At 35.4% G+C, this 23,687-nt stretch overlaps 1 protein-coding gene across 1 annotated transcript in view; it reads right to left on the reverse strand.

Annotated features, from left to right (window-relative positions):
• Positions 1-23,687, reverse strand: part of PPP4R4 (protein phosphatase 4 regulatory subunit 4) — a 68,356-nt gene that overhangs the window by 17,021 nt on the left and 27,648 nt on the right. Inside the window, 15 exon segments of the mRNA XM_075753640.1 lie at positions 344-445; positions 1,216-1,248; positions 1,251-1,299; positions 1,301-1,345; positions 1,348-1,404; positions 2,688-2,771; positions 4,246-4,323; positions 6,199-6,318; positions 7,369-7,538; positions 11,142-11,264; positions 13,826-13,947; positions 15,718-15,825; positions 18,329-18,435; positions 20,594-20,667; positions 21,337-21,484. Coding sequence (XP_075609755.1) covers positions 344-445; positions 1,216-1,248; positions 1,251-1,299; positions 1,301-1,345; positions 1,348-1,404; positions 2,688-2,771; positions 4,246-4,323; positions 6,199-6,318; positions 7,369-7,538; positions 11,142-11,264; positions 13,826-13,947; positions 15,718-15,825; positions 18,329-18,435; positions 20,594-20,667; positions 21,337-21,484 — 1,420 coding nt within the window.

Below are 23,687 nucleotides of genomic sequence, written 5' to 3' on the forward strand. Positions count from 1 at the left end.
GCTGAAGCCTCTAGAGAATTTTACTTCTATAAAGGAACTCCACTTTGTATATTGGAGCACCTACAGCTAAGCAATTTTGGATTCAAGAAGTAAGGTTGGAGGGGTCTTGGCATATTATCAATTTCCCACATTGCCTCGTCCCAATTCCTTTGCATAAGCTTCAGATATATTCCTCGCATACGCACAATATGCTTTGCCTGCCGATAATATGAGCAACTGAATGTCTTCTAAGTGTAATCCCACCAATGATGGCAGGAAGTTACACTGAATAAATATAACCATAAATAGATCTTCACTCAAAGCTAACTTGTCTCTCTAAGTCATCAAGGAAAAATTATCTTACGTTCAATCAGCTTCTGAATAACCTCATGCCTCTGTTCTTGTTTGCGATTATAACGTAAATAAACGCAGAGAGTTCGAGCAGCTGCTTTTTGGACTGGCAGGACTTCTTGAAAGAAATAAAGGGAATACAATTAAACATACCTGAAGGAATATGACTAAAAAACATATAAAAATTCGAGAAGTAGAAAAAAATAGCTAAAAATTAGCCTAATTTTATAAATTTTGTAATAATTGGCACAATGTAAGGGAGAAGAAGGAAGTTTGGCCAATTCATGAGACACCTACTTTATTCCTTCTGCCTAACTTGTTATTCAACTGTTTCACAAAACACCTTAAAGTATTCCATGTTGGAAAGCACCTTCTACATTGCAGGTGTTAGAAAATAAAAATTTACAACCATCTGCTCTTACAGCAGACAGTTTTACTCTTGAATTAATTCAATAAAATTTCAGACTAGTAGCTCCTAAGTGATCATTCATTTTCAGAATAAAGTGTTCATTTCATACAGATTGGAACACAATGATGTGAAGTATTGTATGGAATCAGGAAAAAGAAGGCATATCTCAGAGGAAAAAGTTTTGATTTACCTAGAAACAAACTGAAAATGAGCACAAGGAAAGGAAAGAAGTCTTGAGTGGGAGGAAAAACATGACAATCTGCCAATCCAAATTTTGCACCTCAAATGGGGGGGGATTTCTCAGAGCAATTTCTCAGTCATATAAAAAAAAAATCACAGTCTGATATACCCTATGCAATGCGAAGTACTACTTTAAGATTTTTATATATATATATATATAAGTATCACATATAGCAAATATCTGGTGGTCATTGTTCTAAATAACACAAACAAAAATGGGAGAGAGACAGGGAGGCTCACATTTGTCAAAATAATTGTCAACATTCTGTGAGAAAACGGTAGTAAATCTGATCACTTGATATGATATGAGGGAGACATGCTATATTTTTGTAGTAACTTCTCGTGAGTTCTCCATTTTAAAGAAGTTAGCTGCTACTCTGTTCTGCTGTTGTTAATGCAGGAATCAAGTCAGGAATAGACAATAACTAGAAATAAAAATATAACGTTAAAATAATTTTACATCTTCTAGCTGTATGTCATGTTTACTACACTCAAAAAAGGACATCACAACACTGTAAAAGGGAAGACGTTTTAAGGGGTTAATTAATTCCTCTTCTCAGACAGGATTAGCTACACTGTGACCAATTTCCAATAGATATTAGTCTAACTTGCTCTTTAAAAAAAAATTAACGATCTGGTTTAAACAATCTCCCTTAAGCAGTAAATGCCACTTAACTCGTCAAAAAGCTATTCCAGTATCTAACTAAATATATTTTCATTTCCAACCCCTGCTCCTGACAAAAAACAACTAATCATTGTTCTCTTTGTAATACTCTTGTACAGATATGAAGACCATTACGACAACCTTCTTTGGTCTTCTCTTTCTCAAACCAAATAAATCCCATTTTCCTTCTAACCTCAATCTTTGCAGCTATTCTTTCAGCTCCCTAATTAATTTTAGTAGGAATTATACACCTTTTCTCAGGAGGGAAAGACTTCATAGTAGCCAAGCTAAATTCTCCTTAGCACTAAGCAAAATCAAACAGACTGCCACACTTGACATGGCACTCGTTACATATTATATACATTTATAGCTGTAAACATCTGACAAATTCACATTTTAAATTACACTCTCAGCTTTTGTCCATACAAGAAAATAAATTTATTAAGTTCTTATATGGTTGGAATAGCTCGATTTCTCTTAGGAAGAATGCTCAAAACAGCATCTTGAAGCAGGAGATGATCTTTCATGTTCCATTTTGCAGGTGAGGAGTCACTGAATAAACCATCATCCAGAGCCACATACAATTAAAGTAGCACAGCTGGGAGCTGAATACAGATCTCCTAAAACCTAATTCAGTGCCTTTACTTCAGGAAATAGGCTTCCTTCTAACAGAAACTGTGTCTGAAAATGACAACTATGGGCAGTTGCCTCATCAATATAAAACCAGAGTAATTACATATTAGCTATCACTCCTTTAGTATGAAACCAATGATTGTATTACAAAATTTGACCTATTTCAGCAAATCTGTAGTTAATTAGAAAAAGTGCATGGATAAACTGTTCATTTTTATATTAAGTCTAATCTTTCAAACCCTTTTTTTTTTTTTAAGTTTATAAAGTCAACAATCAAAAAAAAAAAAAAATCAGAGAAACTACATCTCTCCAAAGCAGAAACTAATAATGAAAGACTTTTCATAAAATATATGTCTGAACAACTTTGCTACTACCTTCATTTAGAAAGCAAATTTAAAAAAACATACCCACCTTGCTTTCCGATCCACTGTTTTCTCCTCCATTAGTCATTAGTTCAAGGATTTCAGGAAGGTGACCTACCAGGGCATCTAATACCTATTTAAAGAAAGGCTGCATGAATGAGGTCTGTAAATTAATTTGACTCAATTTTTATGTCTCACCAACGTATCTCTGCTGACATCTCATATGTTACTGTTTTCTCACATCCACGTTAAAAAAAAAAAAACCACAACATATTTCCATTGATGAGGACTGTGATTTTAAATTGATGTTTTAATGTAGTAAGTAACATAAGCATTACCAGTTTCAGTTTAAGAAAACAAACTATAGTTTTGATTTATGTGAATACCATAGTTAATGCTTTCTAAACTAATCATAGCATTCAGTATTTTAAAATGAACATTCATTCTTAAGAAAGATCTGTATTTCATAGACAGTTAAGTAAGAGCCTCAACAAACACAAAGAAACATTTTTTTAGTATTTGTCAGCTGAATCTTAAAAGTGACTTTTCCTGCTTTAGGAAAAACTGCAGTTGATAAAGTAAAATAGAATATATAGTCTATATTAATAGAATAAACCTACTTTCAAATGTTGTAATACTTGAAACTAGACTAGAAAAGTACATAAATATTTTTGGCACCAGTTCTGACTGAGGTGGTATATAAGATAAAGCATCAAATAGTTTTTATTATCTAGATAACTGTATAGGGATCAAACCAAGGAATTTTTCAAAATCACCAGCTGCTTCTGAATCTCAACTTTCAGGTGTTCAACTTGAAAAATCTTTTAGGATGAGTAAGAATTTCATAAACAGTAAGTGTTCTATGAACACTTTTCATTTCCTTGAAAATGTCTAACAAAGGGTACCAAAACAAAAAGGAGCACCTGAAAGTAAAACTCATTTTTCCATGCCATATCCAAAGACACATAGAAAACAAAAAGGATGAGCTATTGGAATAACTGGTATCACAGGAAATGGTGATTTTGTCTCAAATCTAAATATTTGCCTTTTTTCCAAACCAAAAAAGTCTTGCTATATTATCTGTAATATAGTTAAGTGATTCATGTTTTATGCTGATTGAAATGGAGGTACACTAAACTAAACTTTCCCATAAACACACTCACAGATTCTGTACCAGATCTTGGACTGAAACTCTTGATCTTTGAACCATACACAACTTATTCATCTCCTCTTCAATTGGAGAAATGAAAATAAAACAAAGCAAAAACCTTGAATGCTATCAATGATTATTTTAATATAGTATCAAAACCAAATCTTTCCACATAATTTGTAAGGTAATAAATAATATAGCAATTAAAACAATTTAGAATGAATATTTTTAAAAGCTAATAAATTCAGAGTGGGTTTACTAAATTCAAACACCTTCCTATTTTCCTCCTTTTTATTCACAGAAGGGTGGCATCTTTATGAAGCATCTGTGAAACAGCAGTAAAAGCTGTTGACAATTTCAAACAACTACTGTACTGTCTTATTGTAGAGTTATTAAACATCAAGATAATCTGCCTCAATGTAACAAGCAAAAGAAAGTTCCAATAAAAGTATATTACCTCCAGTGACTCATCTTGTAATAGTGTAACCAGTTCTTTATGTATTGTATACACACCAGAATTTAAAAGCTTAGCAACCTAAAAAATGACAATAACATAGCAAGGTGAAACATTCTTTAGCTCCACGGCACTACAAAAACTCTAGTACATATGCTTCCTTTACAGCAGGCATGAAGAAGGGATGCAGACCAATTGTTTAATATCAGCCTTCTAACGTTGTGTACTTTCCCACTGATTACATGAAAAATATGCTTATATAAAGAATATGAGTCAAGAAACAGGCCTGTTACCTAACTAGGAAAAATGCTTTTAGAATTAACTCTTCTTCACATTTACCAAAAATTTTTAAGACTGCACTGCAAGGTTAGAAAAATTTGTTCTGGAATACTCAAATGTTGTGTTTCATGCTCCTTAGGAGAGTTAACAGTCAGTCTGCTATTTAATTTTAAAGAGATAAAATATAAAAATTGGCTTAGTCTGTGCTGGATTTTAAGTTTCCCCAGCCTTTCCATCTGAAGTTTTCACTCCGTACTTCTTTGGGGCTTTTCTACTGTGATTCATAAGTCACATATACATTTATAAAAATACCAGCATCTCCACACTGTTAAAAAGGTTTTATAGCAAATATGAGAAAAACTCGAGGAATGAGATCTTTGCCATACTGAACAGTGAGATGATAGTTTTTAATGTTTTTCTTTGTTTATATGAGTCAAGTGAAATTAAGAGCTTACTTCCAATCAAGATGAAGCTTTAAGGAAATGGCTAAAGGAGTTTTAAAAAAAAAAAAAATCCACCGAGCAGTGAATGCCATAAATTACTCACTTTTGCATGTCACATGGTTGCCTAGTTATGGTAAAACTAAATCAACAGCCACTAACTGCACGTTCAGACCAAGGTATAACTTTACAGGCTTTTTCTAAATGAGCTAAAAGTCTTTGCTTGTATTCAGGCAGTACCTTAAAAGTGTTATACATCAAACACAAAATACTATATAGAATTAGATGCTAATTTTAACAATGTCAACAATTACCTTGGATTAACATTTGTTAAGACAGGGCACCAATAGGTAACAAGAACTGGAAATCCACCCACCTTTCTTATAATGGTGGAAATAAAGCCACTTTAGCTTCATTTATGTCCCTACTAGTGATTTAAATGCTTTCAGCAAGCAGCTTAACTTACCAATTTCCCCAGCAACAAAATGGGATAAAAGGCTAACTCAGGGACTGAAACACAAGGATTCTCAGTAAAACATTATGAAAACCTTAAAGATCTCCCTATATGGGTTAATGCAATCCGGAGAGAGTGTATTTTCATTTCTGGAATTCACCCCATATAGCTAATAATATCTATGCAGTCAAACATTTTTTAACTTTTATGAAAATAATACAGTGGAACTTATGTAAACTGAATGGAATAACAAGAACACATACCCATCCACATCTGAATAAATAAATTTCCAAGTAGTTTCATATTAAATTGAGCATTTAACTTAGATTTGATCCATAAAAATATTCTCCACAGAACGGCAGCATAGTAGCAAACTGTACAGTTCTAAAGAAGGTTTTCAGGACCAGATGTGGCAAGTTCCTTTCTCCCATTTGTCTCATTATTTTCTAATAGCAGTGAAAATCTTCAAATATTGTAATTACTACAATTGCTTGTGTTTGTGGTACTAGACCATTCTAAGTTTCTTCTAGCTTTTGCACCTTTAAAGCTCACCTAGCAGTAGGGTCTTGTAGCCAAATGTCACACAATTTAAATAGACTAATGTGTGTATATGGGTTATATATACAGGTTAGAAGGGACTGAACACCTTTGAGAAACTAAATAATTTCAACAAGTTTTCTTGTCTTTTTACGTTGGTTGAACAGTCACAAAAGTACGCTTAAAGAAGAAAACAGCATAAAGTGAAATCATGTAAGTACTAATAAAGAACCATTGTAGACTTACTTCATAGAAGCTTATGGCCATAGTATATCTGACAGGAACTTCAGGGTCATGACAAAGGCAGAAGAATATAGAATATAGTTCTAAATGGAAGTTCTTTGGATCCACAAAAACAATCATGGCCTGTGGAAAGATAAAGTCTTTTATTAACTGTATAGCTAAAGGACCACACTATCAGAGATTATCAGATGAAAACATTGGGTCACGGCCAGCAAGACGCTTGGGAGATAACAGGCAGTGATTTTAAAGAGGAAGTGTGGCATTTTTGATGGCCGTGTCAAAACACAGGCACCAGACAAGTGCTGAAGTTAAGAACTAAATTGGATTTACATATCTTCCAGACATACTGTAGGCTTTTTTTCCTGAAGGCATAGATTAAACCCAAAAAGATATAAAACTTTACTTTTATAAATATTGTTAATGTTTCCATATACTAGTGGAAGCTGCAATTGGAGACTTCAAAAACAAAGAACGTTTTAGCAAGTAGCAAAGCAAACATCCGAATTTCAGCATAATTGTGTGTGTACATACCTTGGTTTTGCTCAAATAAACCAACAGATGTCTACCTACAATACATGGTGCTTGTCTTTAAAAGGCAGAATAAAAGTATCTGTCTACTCGCTCTTGGTACAAACATATTTTCTTCAAATATAAATGCAGAATGTCAAAATACAAAGTAGATTTACAGAAACATGAGTGGTAAGTTTAAAGACCTCACATAAACTCAAAAAGACTTTCTGTATTCAGGCAGGAACATGACTAGAACATGAATCTAACCATGCAGATCCAATCTTCAACTCCCCATAATGCCATGACACAGCAAATGCGAAAACCTAGCTTTGAGTGGTTTGAGACTGGGGACGCTGTTTCACAGCCATTTTCTCAAAGTCTTTGTGCTAAGGGTTTGGAGAAAACGTGTAGGAAAGAATGAGACTAGTAACTTCTTAGAACAGCACTCTCTCAGTCAAAACTTGCCAATAATTTTCTGAGGCTCTGCAAAGAGGAATCCTTTTGGACAACCTCTACTTTAAGCCATTAACTTGAACTTTCCAAGAGAGAGCTAGAATCTAGCTAACAACATACAATTTGGCAATAACCTCTCTCTCATGCAGTCCCATTTAATGAACTATATGCATGACACAAATTATTTAACCTTAAATGAATGCTACTTACTGGAAAATTATAAGCACAGTTCTTCCTCACTGAAATATACTTCTTCTCCTGTTCCAGAGTTTGAAGTTGTAGTTGATTATCATTATGTCCATTTTCCTGCTGTAAACCCAGCGTGGAAAGCTTCTTATAAAACTCCAAAAACCGTAAGTGCTGTTCAGGAGTAAAAATGCCTTCCAAAAAAAAAAAAGTTTACTTTCCTCATTACAAATGCTATTAATAACGTCCCAGAACAAATCTCATTTACAGATCTAACAAATATGTCGATTTTTATCCCTCCTCCTCACTGCCTTGAGTCTAGCAGAGTATCATCAGTACACATTATACAGAAAAAAGCGATTACAGAAAAAATGACAGCTAACTATAACAGTGAATCTTAATTTCTCTTTACATAATTCTTGAAATACTCAGGACTTTAACTGCAGGACTGTGAATATATTTTTTTGTTCCACTAATACTGGTTTCTTCTTGGTTAAATTTTTAGATCTTTATGGAACTCAGTCACATGAAGACTGCAGACCTGCAGAAAGTTGAAAAATTAGGCCATGCTGCTACAGATAATAGATATGAGAATAAAATTAGAAAACTCAGAACAAACTGGAATGTAACTAGCTTCAAGAACTGCAAGTCATCTTATAAGTTGTGTTGGGTTTGCGTGGCAAGGTTTTGGTAGCGGGGGGGCTACAGGGGTGGCTTCTGTGAGAAGCTGCTAGAAGCTTCCCCTGTGTCTGATAGAGCCAATGCCAGCCGGCTCCAAGACGGACCCGCCACTGGCCAAGGCCAAGCCAATCAGCGCCTCTGTGATAACATATTTAAGAAGGAAAAAAAAAAACACCCAGTTAGGGAGAGTTTTTGCAGCTGGAGCGAGGAGTGAGAAGATGTAAGAAACTCTGCAGACACCCAGGTCAGTGCAGAAGGAGGGGAAGGAGGTGCTCCAGGCACCAGAGCAGAGATCCCCCTGCAGCCCGTGGTGAAGACCATGGTGAAGCAGGCTGTCCCCCTGCAGCCCATGGAGGAAGGATGAGGGGGTGTAGAGATTCCACCTGCAGCCCGTGGAGGACCCCATGCCAGAGCAGGTGGAGGCACCTGAAGGAGGCTGTGGCCCCCTGGGAAGCCCACGCTGGAGCAAGCTCCTGGCAGGACCTGTGGATCCGTGGAGAGAGGTGCCCACACCAGAGCAGGTTTGCTGGCAGGACTTGTGACCCCGCGGGGGACCCACACTGGAGCAGTTTGCTCCTGAAGGTCTGCACCCCGTGGGAGAGACCCACGCTGGAGCAGTTCGTGAAGGACTGTAGCCCGTGGGAGGGACTCCATGCTGGAGCAGGGGAACGATGAGAGGAGTCCTCCCCCTGAGGATGAAGGAGTGGCAGAAACACCGCGTGATGAACTGACCGTAACCCCCATTCCCCGTCCCCCTGTGCCGCTGAGGGGGGCAGAGGTTGAAGCCGGGAGTGAAGTTGAGCCCAGGAAGATGGGAGGGGTGGGGGGAGGTGTTTTGAGATTTTATTTTACTTCTCATTGCTCTACTCTGTTTTGCTTGGTAATAAATTAGATGAATTCCCTCTCTAAGTTCAGTCTGTTTTGCTCATGACGATAATTAGTGAGTGATCTCTCCCTGTCCTTATCTCAACCCACAAGCTTTTCGTTGTACTTTTTCTCCCCTGTCTAATGAAAGAGGGGAGTGATAGAGCAGCTCTGGTGGGCACCTGGCCCCCAGCCAGGATCAACCCACCACATTACTAGTAAGAGAAAAATCAAGGAAAGGCTCCATTTTCTACTCAAAGGAGAGAGGAAAGCTATCACTGATTGAAACCAAGAAGGTTAAAATGCTTAATGCTTTTTATTTTCTTTCTCAAATTCCACTAGTATCATCAGGCTCAGTACAATTAATAACAGTGACAAAGATTCAAGCTTTAAGTAGAGAAGGAACAGGTCAGTGAATACTTAAACATGAGAGGTTTTCAAAATGTGCAGGGTCAGATGTGCTTCATTCCAGTATTCAAAAGTATTTAAAGTACTATCTGCTGAAATCTTAAGTAAGTGAGATATCAGAATAGAAAAGGGCTGAAGTGGTACTGATATTTAATAGCTGGAGAGGGGAAGGACATGCTATATAATTATAGATCAGTCAGATTCACATTTTTTGAAAAAATTGGAAGAAAAATAAAAAAATCTACTTGTAAATACTGAAAAGAAAACAAGTAGCAGCCAACATGGCAAAAGCAAAACTTGTCAAACTGATTCCATTTCCTTCTAGTACTGGAGAAGAGGACCTGTGAATACAGAAGGTGCAGTAAAGGTCATGTTTTCACAAGCAAAATAAGGGATTAGGAAAGACAGATGAAAAACTACAAAGGTGCTGCAAAACTGCTTGGAAAACCAATTAAGAGAATGTTATCTGGGGCTCACTGACATGACTCGTATCCAAGTTCTGGTAATATTCAATATTTTGGTTTTTTGGATGTTGGATTAGAGACTTCACTTATTAAATATTCTGATAACATCAACCTTGGAGGAAGAATTCAGAAGATAAGAGTTTAAAATGATCTTCAGAAACTGGACATATGGTCTTAAAACTTCAGACTATTATTCCATTAGGACAGAGATAAGGTACCATGCTTAGCCAGATCTGCATTGTCTACACAAGGCCAAGAAAGAGGAAGACTAACTAGCTGTCAGATTTATTAAAAAAAAAAAAAAAAAGCTTCTGAGGCTGCACTTGAACAAATAATGTCACACCATTGCCAACTGTTGCAAAAACACCAAAAAAAGTAAATGGCAATATAGCTTGCAAGAGACATGAAGTAACTCTTTCACTTTGTTCAGCTCTCCAAAGGCATAACACTTCAAGAAAAATATGAACTTGCCAGACAAGAGTTCAGAGGTGAAGAGAGATCAGCAATTAAAGTCATTCACCCTAGAGAAAAGAAGACTGGGAAGACAGGATAAAACCAGGATGGACTGTCCTAGCTCTATGTTTCTGTAATTAACAGTTTGACACTGTGGAACAGCCCTTTTGAGTTATTTGTAGTGAAGCAACAGTCACTTTGATAGTCTATAACATGATCACAAAGGATCATTTTAAAGATTTGTAAGAAAGATCAAAGGGTTTAAGAGTCTAGAGGGAAATTCTCTATAATGTAAACCTATTATTCTGCGCTGGCCCTCCGGAGGTACGCTCTGTGTAGGGGGTATATGGCGGGCAGAATGATCAAGGACAGATCTGCTGTGCTCAAGTGAGAACCACAAAAATTATGGGTAGAGATTTGGCCTCAGTTGCAGCTGCAAATCCACATGCCACTAGGTTTCCTTTCTTCCCTGAAGTTCCTCATGGGCCACACTCCGTACTGTGCCTCAAAAAGGATATCAAGCACAGAAGTGAACATACGCAGTTAACAACATACTATGTTTTCAAAGGTTTCTAGTTTCAAAAATTCAGTCACCCAACTCACAAGCTCCAGAATATCCAAGAGGGAATCAAAATAAATCAGACCAATATACAAAACCACCCTGTTTCCATCTCTGATCCTGTCTAAACAAAAAACTCTGTCCCTGTCTAAACATAAAAATCCCAATAAACAGATGGACACCTAAAGAGGAAATTCACAATATCCAATATTTCTGCAATACATTATTTCAGACTTTTACTTCCATATTTCCTTTCCTAGCTATCATTTCATTTGATACATTCAAATCTGGATATTTTCCAAGGGCTTCAAATTCTCCAGTCTTCTCTCATTTTTAATATACTTTTTTAAAAGAACATCAAATCATACCATATAATCCATTACACAGTTTCCCTAAATGGAAAGATAAAGAAACTAGGATAGATTCATCTGCTTTGAAGGATTTTTCACAGAATGATTTCACCATGGGGAGCACAGTTTGACTCCTATCATCTGAAAAACAAAAGAAAAGTTTAAAGTTAGCCATTTGTCAAAAAAAGAAGCACAGAGAGTCAACTTCCATAATCAGTTATTAAAAATATCATTTAAGCATGCTTGGGAGTATTTTTGGCAGGCACTCACTGGAGGTAGAAAATAAGAGGTATAGAGAATGATGAACATACTACCATAATACAGGTCCCAAGTTTTAATACCTTACCTGTTTTCTTTGCTTGTCTGTTTTTAGGGAAAAAGCATCCCCCAGTAAAGGATAAGAGAGAATAAATGAACCATCACTAACTTCTCCATTCACCAAGAATACATGGATAGAAAGAAAGAATACTGCAGTATACTCCTACAATAAGATTTCCTACAATAGTAGGAATACAGGGAGATCAAGACTGAACATGACCATGACAGTAAAAAGAAAAATCTGTATATGCTGGAAGTGAATTTTTTCAACATACTGAGAAGAGGTTGAAAATTTTTGGGTAAGCAATAAATTCACAGAGAAAAAAAATAATTGCGGGCAGAGGAAAGAAATCATTTAGACATTTATGTCAAATCCAAGCACTCTGCCTCCTTATAACATAAAGGAGTAAACGTTCAAAGAAATTTATGTGGTTTGAGTTGTTTTAAATAAAACCACTGTACTTTAACAAGTTCAAGTTTTAAAGGGATTAGGATTTTTTAATCAACACCAAAATTCAGCAAATAATTACGGCTGGAAAAAATATTTTGTTTGACCTGAAGAAAATTATTTTGATACTGTAGGAAAGAAACCCTAGGATATAACTTTGAGTCATCTACCTTCAAAATGTTCATTTTCTAGTTCAGACACGAAACAAAAAACTACACAAACCAGATTTCTAGAAACACATTCCTTACAAACCTGTAAATAATCCTTGATTGCTTTCTATAAACTTTTTTTCAATAGCTAAAAGCAGTAGTTACAGCAATTGGGGGGGGGTGGGGGAGGAGTGAAGACTGGGACGTACGAAGAGAAGCACAAACTTGATAGTATCAATGCAAAGGCTCAATAATTTGAAAATTAGCCTACTATCATACTTACTGATATAAGCTCTAACTGCTAAAAGGTCCATTTATGGTATTGTCCCCAAAATCTTACTTCTTTATGCACTCCTCCATAAATCTTATATGTAATCATGTATATTAGTAATTCATCACCAAGTTCCTGTACAGTAAATATTTGCTCCTCACTTATGTATCAGGAATGAGTAGTAGAGTCAGTGAGATAGGAGTGGGAGTGGGAAATGTGATGCAAAATATAAAGTTGCTAATGAAGATAAACAACTGAAGAGTTTGGAAAAAGACAGTATAAGAAGTGGCAAATAACAAGCAGTGATCAACAATATAAAGTATTTTTTTCATATATACTATGGCAATGATCTATCATGTACTTTGCTGCTTTGTACATTTCCAGTTGTAAAAAAAAAACCAAAAAACAAAAATCATCAGAGAGCAGAATTGATACAGAGCCAGAAAAGCTGGCTGTTACTGTCTTCTGCATTCCCTTGAAAAAAAACTGAGAGCAGTTGGTTGAAGGACAAGGCACAGCAGTTACCCAGAATGTTCCCCTACACTGGAGCAGTCACAGTTCTCCTTAAAGTTTGCCCCAATCAGTGTTGAACAGAACTTGTGATAAGAACCCAAGAGCAATGTGTGTAAGTAACCCACCACCACTATGCCAAAAGAACAACTGAGAATGTCTCCTTCCTCACATGAAGACACAAACACTCACCCCTACACCTGGAGTAGAAGTATGAAATATGCATGTTGATCAGATGAAAGATATAAACTGCTGAGAAAAATATAAGCATTTACATTTTCTGTTTTAAATACAGAAAAGCCTTATAAAATACACACACTTTCTCACTGCAAAGAAGAAAGCTTTCAGCGTCATATAGCCACAAGATTAAAGGGATTTAAATAGTAATTGCTGATGCTTAGTACCTCTAAAACCAATCAATTGTGCACACTGCAGTTTATGGGACATAAAGAAATATTTTCTCTTCCAAAATTTACAAATGTATTTGACATATAACACTGGATGTACGAACAAGGTTTACTGATACACACACAAATATCATATCATTGCCCTAGTCTGGGCTTTTCAGCTCAGAAGGCAGGCTGCAGTCTGTAGTTAGGACTAGCTTTACTTCAGTTAACAGGCAAAAATTAGATAACAGCAAAAAAACCACAAGCAGTGGCATCTGTTGAGCTAACATTTTGTATTCTGAGTATTGATAGCATTAAGCAAAAACTAACAACCCAATATTCCTATCATTTATACAGTAATTTTACTCATTCTATTTAGCCACATTACATTAGAAGCTTGGAAGATAACTGATTTCATGGACAACTGGTTCACCCTGCTTAAAACTCACTACGTATAAAGCACTGTAAGACATGAAATACATAAAGGATAAAACAATAAATGAAATAAAATCAGAAGTGTCTGAAGAATAGACAGGGAAAAAAAAGCATTTAAATACATTTATAAGATGCATTAAAGCATTAAGAACTGGGCTAGTAAGCCTGAATTAAATTCTTACCTGCATCAAACATATCAAGCAGATTCACTAATGTCTCAAAAGCTGCAAGGCGTACACTGCTGCCCTCATCTCTTGCCAGTTCTACTAACTCAGGAAGCACTACAGTTTTTGTTAGTTCTGTCCTGCAAAGTGAGGCAAGCAGTCAAGAGAAAACTTACAATGAAACAATATTGCCACAGCAAAACAGAATTTCCCTTGAAATACTCATTTAGGTATTTTTTTGGGTAGTCAAGAAGGAAAAATAACAAAGTTGTAGGGAAATGTATATTAAATAAAAACCACCAGTCAATCTCAGGACTTTTTTCTTTGTCAGCCAAAGAAACATGTAAATTTAAAATGCAAAACTTCATCACTAAAAAAAAAAAGCATTCAAATTAGCTTAAAAAATAAATCAGAAAAAATGCAGTCTGAAAAAAACTCAAAGGAGTCCAGCTACTTCACTGTGTCACTAAGAAAACTCTTCTGCTCAAATAGGCAGAAACTGCTCAATGAGATGTCCTAAGCTAAAAATTATTAATATGAGTCATGTTGGATTGAAGTGTCTGCAAATCTTACACTTCAAAGATGAGCCTTCTTTACAGAGGGTAAGCAACTACTACTACAAGAAGTGGGAAGACATACCCAGTATTTCCACTTTTTTTTTTTTTCTGTCATGCTCTTTTTTATTTATTTATAGTAGTCAAGACTTCTAGTGTTTGAATTTGTCTGGATTTGAGTTAAGAAGCCTACTTCATCCTGTTCTCATGTACGAGCTCTTGGTCTACTCATCAATTACTGAAAGCTGGTGCAAGCACCACATCTCAAGAAAGGGACTTCAGCAATTTATAATAGCCAGGGATCTGGCCCTCAATGTTTATAATGCCCGAAACACAAAACTGCATAGAAACACTCTGATAAAATTACTTTACATGAGCATTAACCAAGATGACAAAATCTAAACTATGTTTGACACTTTGAATGACTGTGTACAAAGAGTTTAGACTGTCATTTCAATCACAGTTTTTAATACAGAACTGATCACAACCTCCAGGATGCCAGATTTTTACTGAAATAAAAATGCCCAAAATACTTCTTCCAATCAGACTAAAAAAGTAACAGCTGTCCTTTTCGTAAATCAGTATGAACAATAATACTTTCAAATGTTTATAATCAAAGTGATTTGTACCTTACAGAGTTTATTATTGCTACCAGCAAATCGAGATGTAGTTTAAGAGTATTCTTCCAAACAGATGATTAAATAGGCATAAAAGTTAAGAAAAAATAACATGATATAATTTAGGTAACATCACTAAACAGTAAAAATTAGCATTGGAACTGTTGTCACATTATGTCTTCAATATTTACCTAAAAATGTGCTTATTTCTGTTTATTTATTTGTCTTTAGTTTTCCTACTACCTATTCATCCTCAATATGAAACACTGCAATAGTTTACATATCAAAAATACTGACAGTTCACCATTTCTTATGGGATTAAAGCATCTAAATCATTGGGAAGGGTCTAGGCAAAAACACATTTAGCACCCTTTTGCAAAAAACTGCACAGTAATTATTAGAAACTGCTAATACTTGCCATAATCCTCTTCCATTTTTAAATAAGCCCAATGACATCAACGGATAATTGAGATTATTTCAAGAAGCTATAGACGAACTCATTATTTACAAAAAACTCTTTGCATGGTTCAGCAATTTTACTATCAGATTTACAAAAATCTTAAAATGGAAAAGAGCCAACTGCCAACAGCCAATTCCTAAGAACACATCTGTACACTCCAAATTTATTATTGAGTACGCATGAATTAAGTTAGAAATCTTAAAAGCAGCTTTTAGGTTACCATTAAATATCTCAGAGAAAGATTTTGCATTTAGCAGCAGTTATACAAATTGTACTCACCCTATTCCTTGAGCTATATGTTCCAGTTGCCGACACATGCAAATTCTAACTTCATATTCCACATCCTGGCACAGTGATTTTACCAAGGGAAGAATCTCTCTTTTAATACTAAAATATGAATATTTTTTATTAATATACAGAACAAGAATATATAAAACCTACTCTGTAGTACTTAAATTTTACCCATATATTACTTCTAATGGCATTTTTTAAAACACATTTATCACACATGGTAAATGATTTTTCTGAGAATTTAGAATTATAAAAGAATACTGTATATCAGACACAAATATGTGCTATAAAGAAACAGAAAAAGGATTATTTACAGTCATTATAATTTGCTCCTATTTCTTCCATTTTTTTTTTATACTAATAAAATACTAGGTAGGCTTAGAGATGCTGTCCTCATTTAATAACCATCTTCACTACAATTTTTGAACAGTCACTGTAAGAATACAAAGAATTATATAAATGGAATTGTAAACACCAATTAATTGTCTCTAATATCTCATCTTTGGAAGACATGTATCACCAAAGAGATATTTGGGAAGAAAATAGAAAAAAGAATTTAAGATTAAAAGCTTCAGTACTGCAATGACTTTAAGCAAGTAGACCCAAGTATTCATGTTAAATCAATGGCAGGTACAAAATAACTATTTTGAATTCTATTTAATTAAAAACACATACTACAACTTGGCAGAATCAGCCATTGTGTTTCCTTTCACTGCCCAAGATGCTGTCATGAGTATTCATAAAATAGCTCTATCCAAATCCTTATGTTGTTGCAAAACTCAAGAGAAATAATATGAAGACACAGACAAGCAAATTTTCAAGCCAGCTTGCGCAGCCTCCACTCATTCCAATGGAAATTAATTTACTTCTTACAGCAAAATTTGGCCTCAAGTTTCAAAAACCGTACAAAGTCTTGGGAGGCTGGCATTTTACAATACTCTGAAATAGGGATTACTTCCAAAAAAGACTTGTTTGTAACTAGCTGTTGTAACAGAGGGTAGGAAAACTAATGTTCCATTCTAAGGTCAGAACTTTTTCAATACTCTATAAAATACCCTGGGAGTCATGTGAAATATAAAAGAAAAGGGGTTTTATTATCATACAAATTTTATGAGGAAAAATGGTGCCATTCTGAAGAAGAATGTGAAGACATGCTTACATATTGCCTATATAAATACCAAGACCCCTCCTGCAAGGGGAATGAGAGTGTATCATGACTCTTATTCAGCCTGTCACATTCAAAACCTGTGGATCCAGATCTCTTTTCAGCCCTCTAAACTACACTTAGAGCCCTCTACTAGATGATCAATATGTCCCAGAAAATTCTCAGCCATCTTCTTAACATGTAGCTTCCGTACAGAAATGGTGCTACTATCTGTTCACTGAAACGAGCCGTTTCCTATTTCCAAACAGCAAGGAAGCATATTAAAGAAACCCAACAAAAGAAGGTGTGATTATTTGAACTTATTATGGTTAATGCTATTATAATTTCTCATAAGATTCCGAGTAATCTGGAATGTCACTTTATTTTCATGAGAATGTAACATCAAATAAATAAAAACAATTGTGATTCTGCCAGAATTCTACAAATTTTGAAGATAAAAGATTTGAAGGCTTTGGTAATATTCTCAAAAAATACTGTTTTACCATGCTCATTAACTTTTGCATGTGCAACAAGTGTAGCCTACATAGCAAATGAAGATGTAGATAGCTTCCTTCTGGTTGCTTCCAGTTCTTTTTATTGAAGAAAAAAAAAAAATCATAATTTAAAGAAATTTATTCCTAAATGTCTTGTCACATGGTCCTGCTGTTCATCTCTTCTGTTATGCTGAATTCTTGCATTTTGAGACAATCTAATCGTTATTAGAGTGGAATTCCTCAGCTAGACATGTTTCCTGTCCATGTAGTAGCTCTCAGTAGATTTCTTTTGTAATGCAAAAATCACATATGGCCAATTGCCTGGATAGGAAACGCATTTGGTGAAATGGTCCGACTACTGTAAGACCCAGATAAACTGTCCAAGGAATGTATCTTGCCAACTGCTTTGGGCAGACAAGTTATTCACATTTACTTTCAACATTGCTTTGCTCTTCCACACCACTGTCCAAACCCACAGACGCTGAATCTAAGAGCTGAATAATACCAGGCAGTAACAGTGGCTCCTGGTACACCTCCATATAATTAGAGATAGAAAAAAATATATCTACATGTTAAATTTGATTAGACAAATAAACATTTAGGAACAAGATTCTTCTCTTTATGACAAGAAACTCTAAGGTGATGAAGTTGTGTTTTGTCTCTAAACTGCAGAGAAATCTACTGTTTGGCTTATTTCCTGGTAAGAAAAACATTATGGAACAATATGGCATGAAAACGGTACTCATTTAAACTTGTGGAAGAACATACAAACTGAAGTTATAAACTGATGAACATCAGCAAGTCTGAATATGCTAGTTACATAATGAACATTTTTTATTAATAATTAATATCCAGATAAAGGGATCTGTAAAAAAAAAAAGCATATCATTTTTGCATTAAAGTCTACTTTTCTTGTATTGGTATATACTGCAGAATGAAAATATTTGTACAGTCTACTTACATATGAGCTTCAAATTTGTTAGCTAATTTTCCCATGATTTTACAACTAACTAAGCGGGACTGAAGTGTTTGAGAAAGCTGTGCTTTGGAAACAAGTGGATTCAGGATCTATATTAAAGAAAAAAGAAGAAATGTGAACAGTAAATAATGTATTATTCTTCTTAAAAAAATACCTGGAAAAACATATCCCAAATGTCATCTACACCTTTCATGGAATTAATTGCTACTACCAATAATGATGTCCGTGTACATTAATAGTCTATTGAAAACCTGTATTTAATATTCAGTGCTAATGATAGCATAATAAACCCATATCTTGGCCCAAATAGCAGTTTATGATTCGCATCACAGCCACAGTTTTACATCTGTCTACTTGTGTCTTTCTTTTGAGACTAAGTTGTATATGAATATTTATATCTATTAGCTGGTAATTTTCATAAAAGCTGTTAAATATGTTCCTGCACAAGAGAAAAAAATATGCAGAGAAAGGAAAAGGAAGCCTTTCTGAGGTTTCCTCTCATAAGTTTTCCCAGGAAACACCTCTGTTGTAAAGTTTGAGGCAACGATCCCTCTTGATTATGCATACTTTGGGGATGTGTAGGGAAGAGGTTTCATTTCCACACAGACACAGAAAACCTGCATCTTTATTGGAGCTCTGCTGTCATTTGTTGGATCTCCTCTGTGGTGCCAGAAACAACCTAAGAAAGGTCTGCAGAACATCATATTGATATATATATTATTTATTGCCCTGTGAAATAATCATAGAAATCCAGGTGCCAGGCCTAGAAGAACAATACAGAGAGGTATCTCCTGAAGCCTGCCACAGCTCCTCACTCAATCTCTTTTGCAGAGCTCTGCAAAAGGATAATACACAAGGCAGAAAAGTCCAACGGTCTTCTAAAAGCGTTTTTCTCCTCTTACCAATCGAAATTTTCGGGTGAGAGACTCTTACCACTCTAAGTACAAATACATCACCCAGACTAGAATTAGTACATAAGGTATGCTTCTAACTATAACACTGCATAAAGAAATACATCATTAGTTATCTACCAACCTGAGTATTACTTTTGTGGTCTTTGAACTAAGACAGCAAACACATCACACCTAGCAATACTAACTCCACTTACTGGCCTAGACACAGTCTCTCCTACGAAGTGGCCATTGCCAGAAACAGGATACTAGGTTAAGTTGAGCTTTGGTTTAAGACACACACCTTCCCTTATTTTCCTTGGAATCTGATTGTCCTATGATTTTACTTACAAAAAAAGTTACCAACGAGAATATTCCGAGTTCTCATACACAGATGCTTCAAGTAACATGAAAGGCCTCTTTTCAGATTCAGCTTTCTGTATAGCTGCTGAATCAACACTGCTTTATCAGTTGTGATCTTCCCAAAGGACATTTTAGTGGAAACTTATAAATGCGCTCCTAGAGACAAATCAGGGGAGAAACTCCATCTTGTTTGAATGGCATCTTTTAAATTACTGTTAGATTTTGGAGGTGACCAGAATAATTTCTCTTTTTTTTTCCCCCCAACCTAACTTTTCACCCTTTCGAAGTTTATTTTTTTAAACAGTGCTGGATTTCAATTACCCACTAATTTTAATGAGTATTTTTATACTACACAATCATATATTTAAATCTCCATAGCGTTTCGAATTATAAACACAGTAAAATAGAGCTGTCACAAAGCTTTTAAACTTAATGAAATATGAATACTTGAAACAAAATTGAATAAATTGAGTAAAGGGGAGTGACATTATGACTTAGTGACAGACTTCCTTCCTCTTTCTTGAGCTACACAGTGAAAGGTAAGAATGTTTGCAGGGCATTAGGGTTTTGGTACATCAAGAGCAATTGAAATACACAATGAAATGGATCTCTAGCATTCAGTCCCATTCAGGAGAAATCAGAACTTTAGTCCAGTAGCAAACAAAATGTAGTTTCTTCGTGAAGACACAGACTGAGATACTATCCTGTAAGCCAAACCAGGATACACAAAAACATGTTACTGAGAATACTAAGTGCAGTGGAAGTGTTACAGTAAATAGTCTTTATTTGCTGAAGAACACTAAAAATTTTAATGTAACCTTCCTGTCTCACCATTTAGCACAGTCCTCTCTTACAGTATGTTCTCCTAGCATTACTATTTTCACAGGCATAGAACTGCCACAAATCTTACTGAAGTGAATGAGACTTGCAGGGAAATACAAACTTACAAAATATTATTAATTTGTTGTTAGCATAAGTGGGAGAATATTATTACCTCATGTCTGATAGTCTCTTTTGGTAAAGCTTCTATTACAGCAAGAAGAGTTTCTAGCCATGCATTGCTGACACCTGTTAGAAAGAAATGGGTTATATGTTATGTTGTACATATAATGAGTATAACAAAACACATATCAGTTTTACAAAATCAGTTCTTGCTTTTTACATGCGCCTCTTCAAGGAACTATGTACCTAAAAGCCACAAAATTAACATTCAAGACTTTAAACTAAGAAGTAGGAGAGGTGAGAAGCAAATGCTGTCCCTATTTCTTTTACCTTTTCAATTCCTGTACAAAAATAATAGTGATGCTGTTTGTTTCGAAAAGATGATTTCCCTCATTTAGAAGCACATTCTTTTCTTATGCCCACTGAAACTTTCTAGTTTTTTTCTTTATGTCTTCAAAATAGCGTCAAAGAAGTTAAGAAAAACTAATCATCACAGAAGAAACATTAACCATCGTCCTTCCATTTTCTCAGCCACAAAATTCTGGTACTTCAGTAGAAACTCAGACTCAGTAACAATTTCCGGATTTAATCCTTCAAAGTGGTTTGTTTACTTCAATCAGAATTTCATTTAAATATCAGTATGTAAGTGGTCAGCACGCAAATATCTTTTCATTCATGCAAGCCTAGATAGAAAGTCACAGTGATCATGCTCACTGCTTTACACAGCATTGTATGGTCACTAAGGAAACAAAACATAAAAGTAATCAGCCATCAGTAAAGTTGTACAGCCCTGACCTGCATCTCTGTGTTCCAGGTTCTGGAGAATGATGTGTAGGAAGGAGTGGGAGTATGTATGAATGGACACCGACTCCTCTTGCAGAACAGTCAAAAATGAAACAGCAGCTGTTAACTGCATTTCCACTCCTGCAATATGCAGCACCTCCTGTAAAATTACAAATTATATCAATTTAGAGCATGAGGCAGAAATGTAATGAAAGAACATTCAAATTTTTACATTCACTTTTAAGAGGGAATATGTAACAACCTGAGTAAACCACAAAAGTGGCTGTAATATTACTTTCTCTTCACAGCAATTACTTGGAGATATTCAAGTCTCTTATAGCATGAACCTTTTAAGAAAATTAATTATAATATTTTTATGACTTTCAGTTTCATGAATGCATATGTGTGGATTTTTCTACTTTACAAAATGAGAGGTAAAACCAGACCAGCCAACAATTGCACTTCTGCTGTTTATGCACATGAATTAAAAAGAAATATTTCATTCATCTAGTGAAAGATACTAAAATAGCAGAAGGCAATTTAAATTTCATCCCTTGCCAGCTGACATGGAACACAAATGAAAATGTCTACATGTGTGTGGAGAGAGAGAGAGAGAGAGAATCTTACGAATAAAGCAAGATGTAGTAGAGTATTTATCTAGATAATTCAGCATTTACTATTACTTAGCTTTCACATATAAGAATATAATTAATTAGGCTGTCTTTAAAAGCATTAATTCAAAAGTTAAACAAAGATAACAGGTGAATGAAATATTGCTAAATTTTTTGAATGAAACAAAAAGGAATTTTAAATTTCAGATTTATGCACATGCAAAGAGCTTGCAGGATGCAATCTATGACATGGCATTCATTGTAAGTATGTATGTATCTAGCAGCTAGGTGGACATTCCATTTGTTTACCTCTCTAAATGTATCTATCTTATGAGAAAATAAAGTGCATTATTCTACTACTAAAGCATTACACTCATTTTACAAGTGATTCCAAACTCAGTAAGAGTTCCTATTTAATTCAGTAAGTACTTCCTATTTAACACTTTAAAAAAAGATACAAACCCACATATATAAAGTGCTTGAGATGAAGAGTGTTTTCTCCAATCACTGGTCAAAAATCAGTGATAAGTTGTGTCCTGGTTTCAGCTGGGATAGAGTTAATTTTCTTCCTAGTAGCGGGTATAGTGCTGCGTTTTGGATTTAGGATGAGGATAATGTCGATAACACACTGATGTTTTGGTTGTTGCTAGGTAATGTTTATACCAAGTGGGAACTTTTTGGCTTCTCATACTGCCCTGCCAGTGAGTAGGCTGGGGGTGCAGAAGAAGCTGGGAGGGGACACAGCCAGGACAGCTGACCCAAACTGACCGAAGGGATATTCCATACTATATGACATCATGCTCAGCATATAACTTGGGGGAAGCTGGCCCGGGGGTTGGAACCACAGCTGAGGAACTAGCTGGGCATCGGCGGTCTGTGGATGGTAAGCCACTCTGCTGTGCATCACTTGTTTTGTACATTATTATCATCTTTCTTTTCTGTGATATTAAACTGCCTTTATCTCAATTTGTGAGTTTTACCTTTTTCCCCCCCCCCCGATTCTCTCCCCCATCCCACTGGGGGAGGGGGAGTGAGCTAATAGCTCTGTGGTTGTTTTAGCTGCCTGTTGGCTTAAACGGCAACAAGCTGATTTTTTAATTTTTTTTAAAAATCAGCCTAGATCAGATTAAGAAAATATCCATTATACACCTAAGCATTACATAGCAGAGGAATTTTGCTGAGAAAAATACAGTTTGCAGACAACATCTGAGAAATTATTTAGTAGACTTTGCTTGCTTCAAAGTAAAACAACAAGAAGTTTTCATCACACAACTGTTAACCAGTTCGTGTGCATAAATGTATAATTTTTAATTTACCTGATTTCAAAGAGAACCATTACTTATCTCTCAACAACTGTCTCAGTTTACATCCAGGTATATTTGTAAAAGCATTCTCTGTACTCCTGCTCCTCCAAATGAAAAAAAAAAAAAAAAAAAAAAAGAAAAAAAAAGAAAGAAACAGCATTGTGCAGCTTACCAATCCCAGTGTGATTAAATATTTGCATTCAATAGCCATGGAAACCGCCCTCTTGTTACTGCCACTGCCTTTCTCTGTCCTTGTTTCTCCATTGTTATTACAATGGCCACAGCCAAGAACAAGGACAACTACCAATTTTGTAATTTGAATGTTTCTGGCATTAGAATACCTGTGCATACTGTTCTGGGATTTTGGCTTACACTTGTTCAAAAAAAAATATCCCCCAAAATAATCCAAAGAACTATCTACACACTGTAGATGCTAAGACACCACTGC

This window comes from Balearica regulorum, chromosome 5 (assembly GCF_011004875.1).
Source record: "Balearica regulorum gibbericeps isolate bBalReg1 chromosome 5, bBalReg1.pri, whole genome shotgun sequence".
Taxonomy (NCBI): Eukaryota; Metazoa; Chordata; class Aves; order Gruiformes; family Gruidae; genus Balearica; species Balearica regulorum.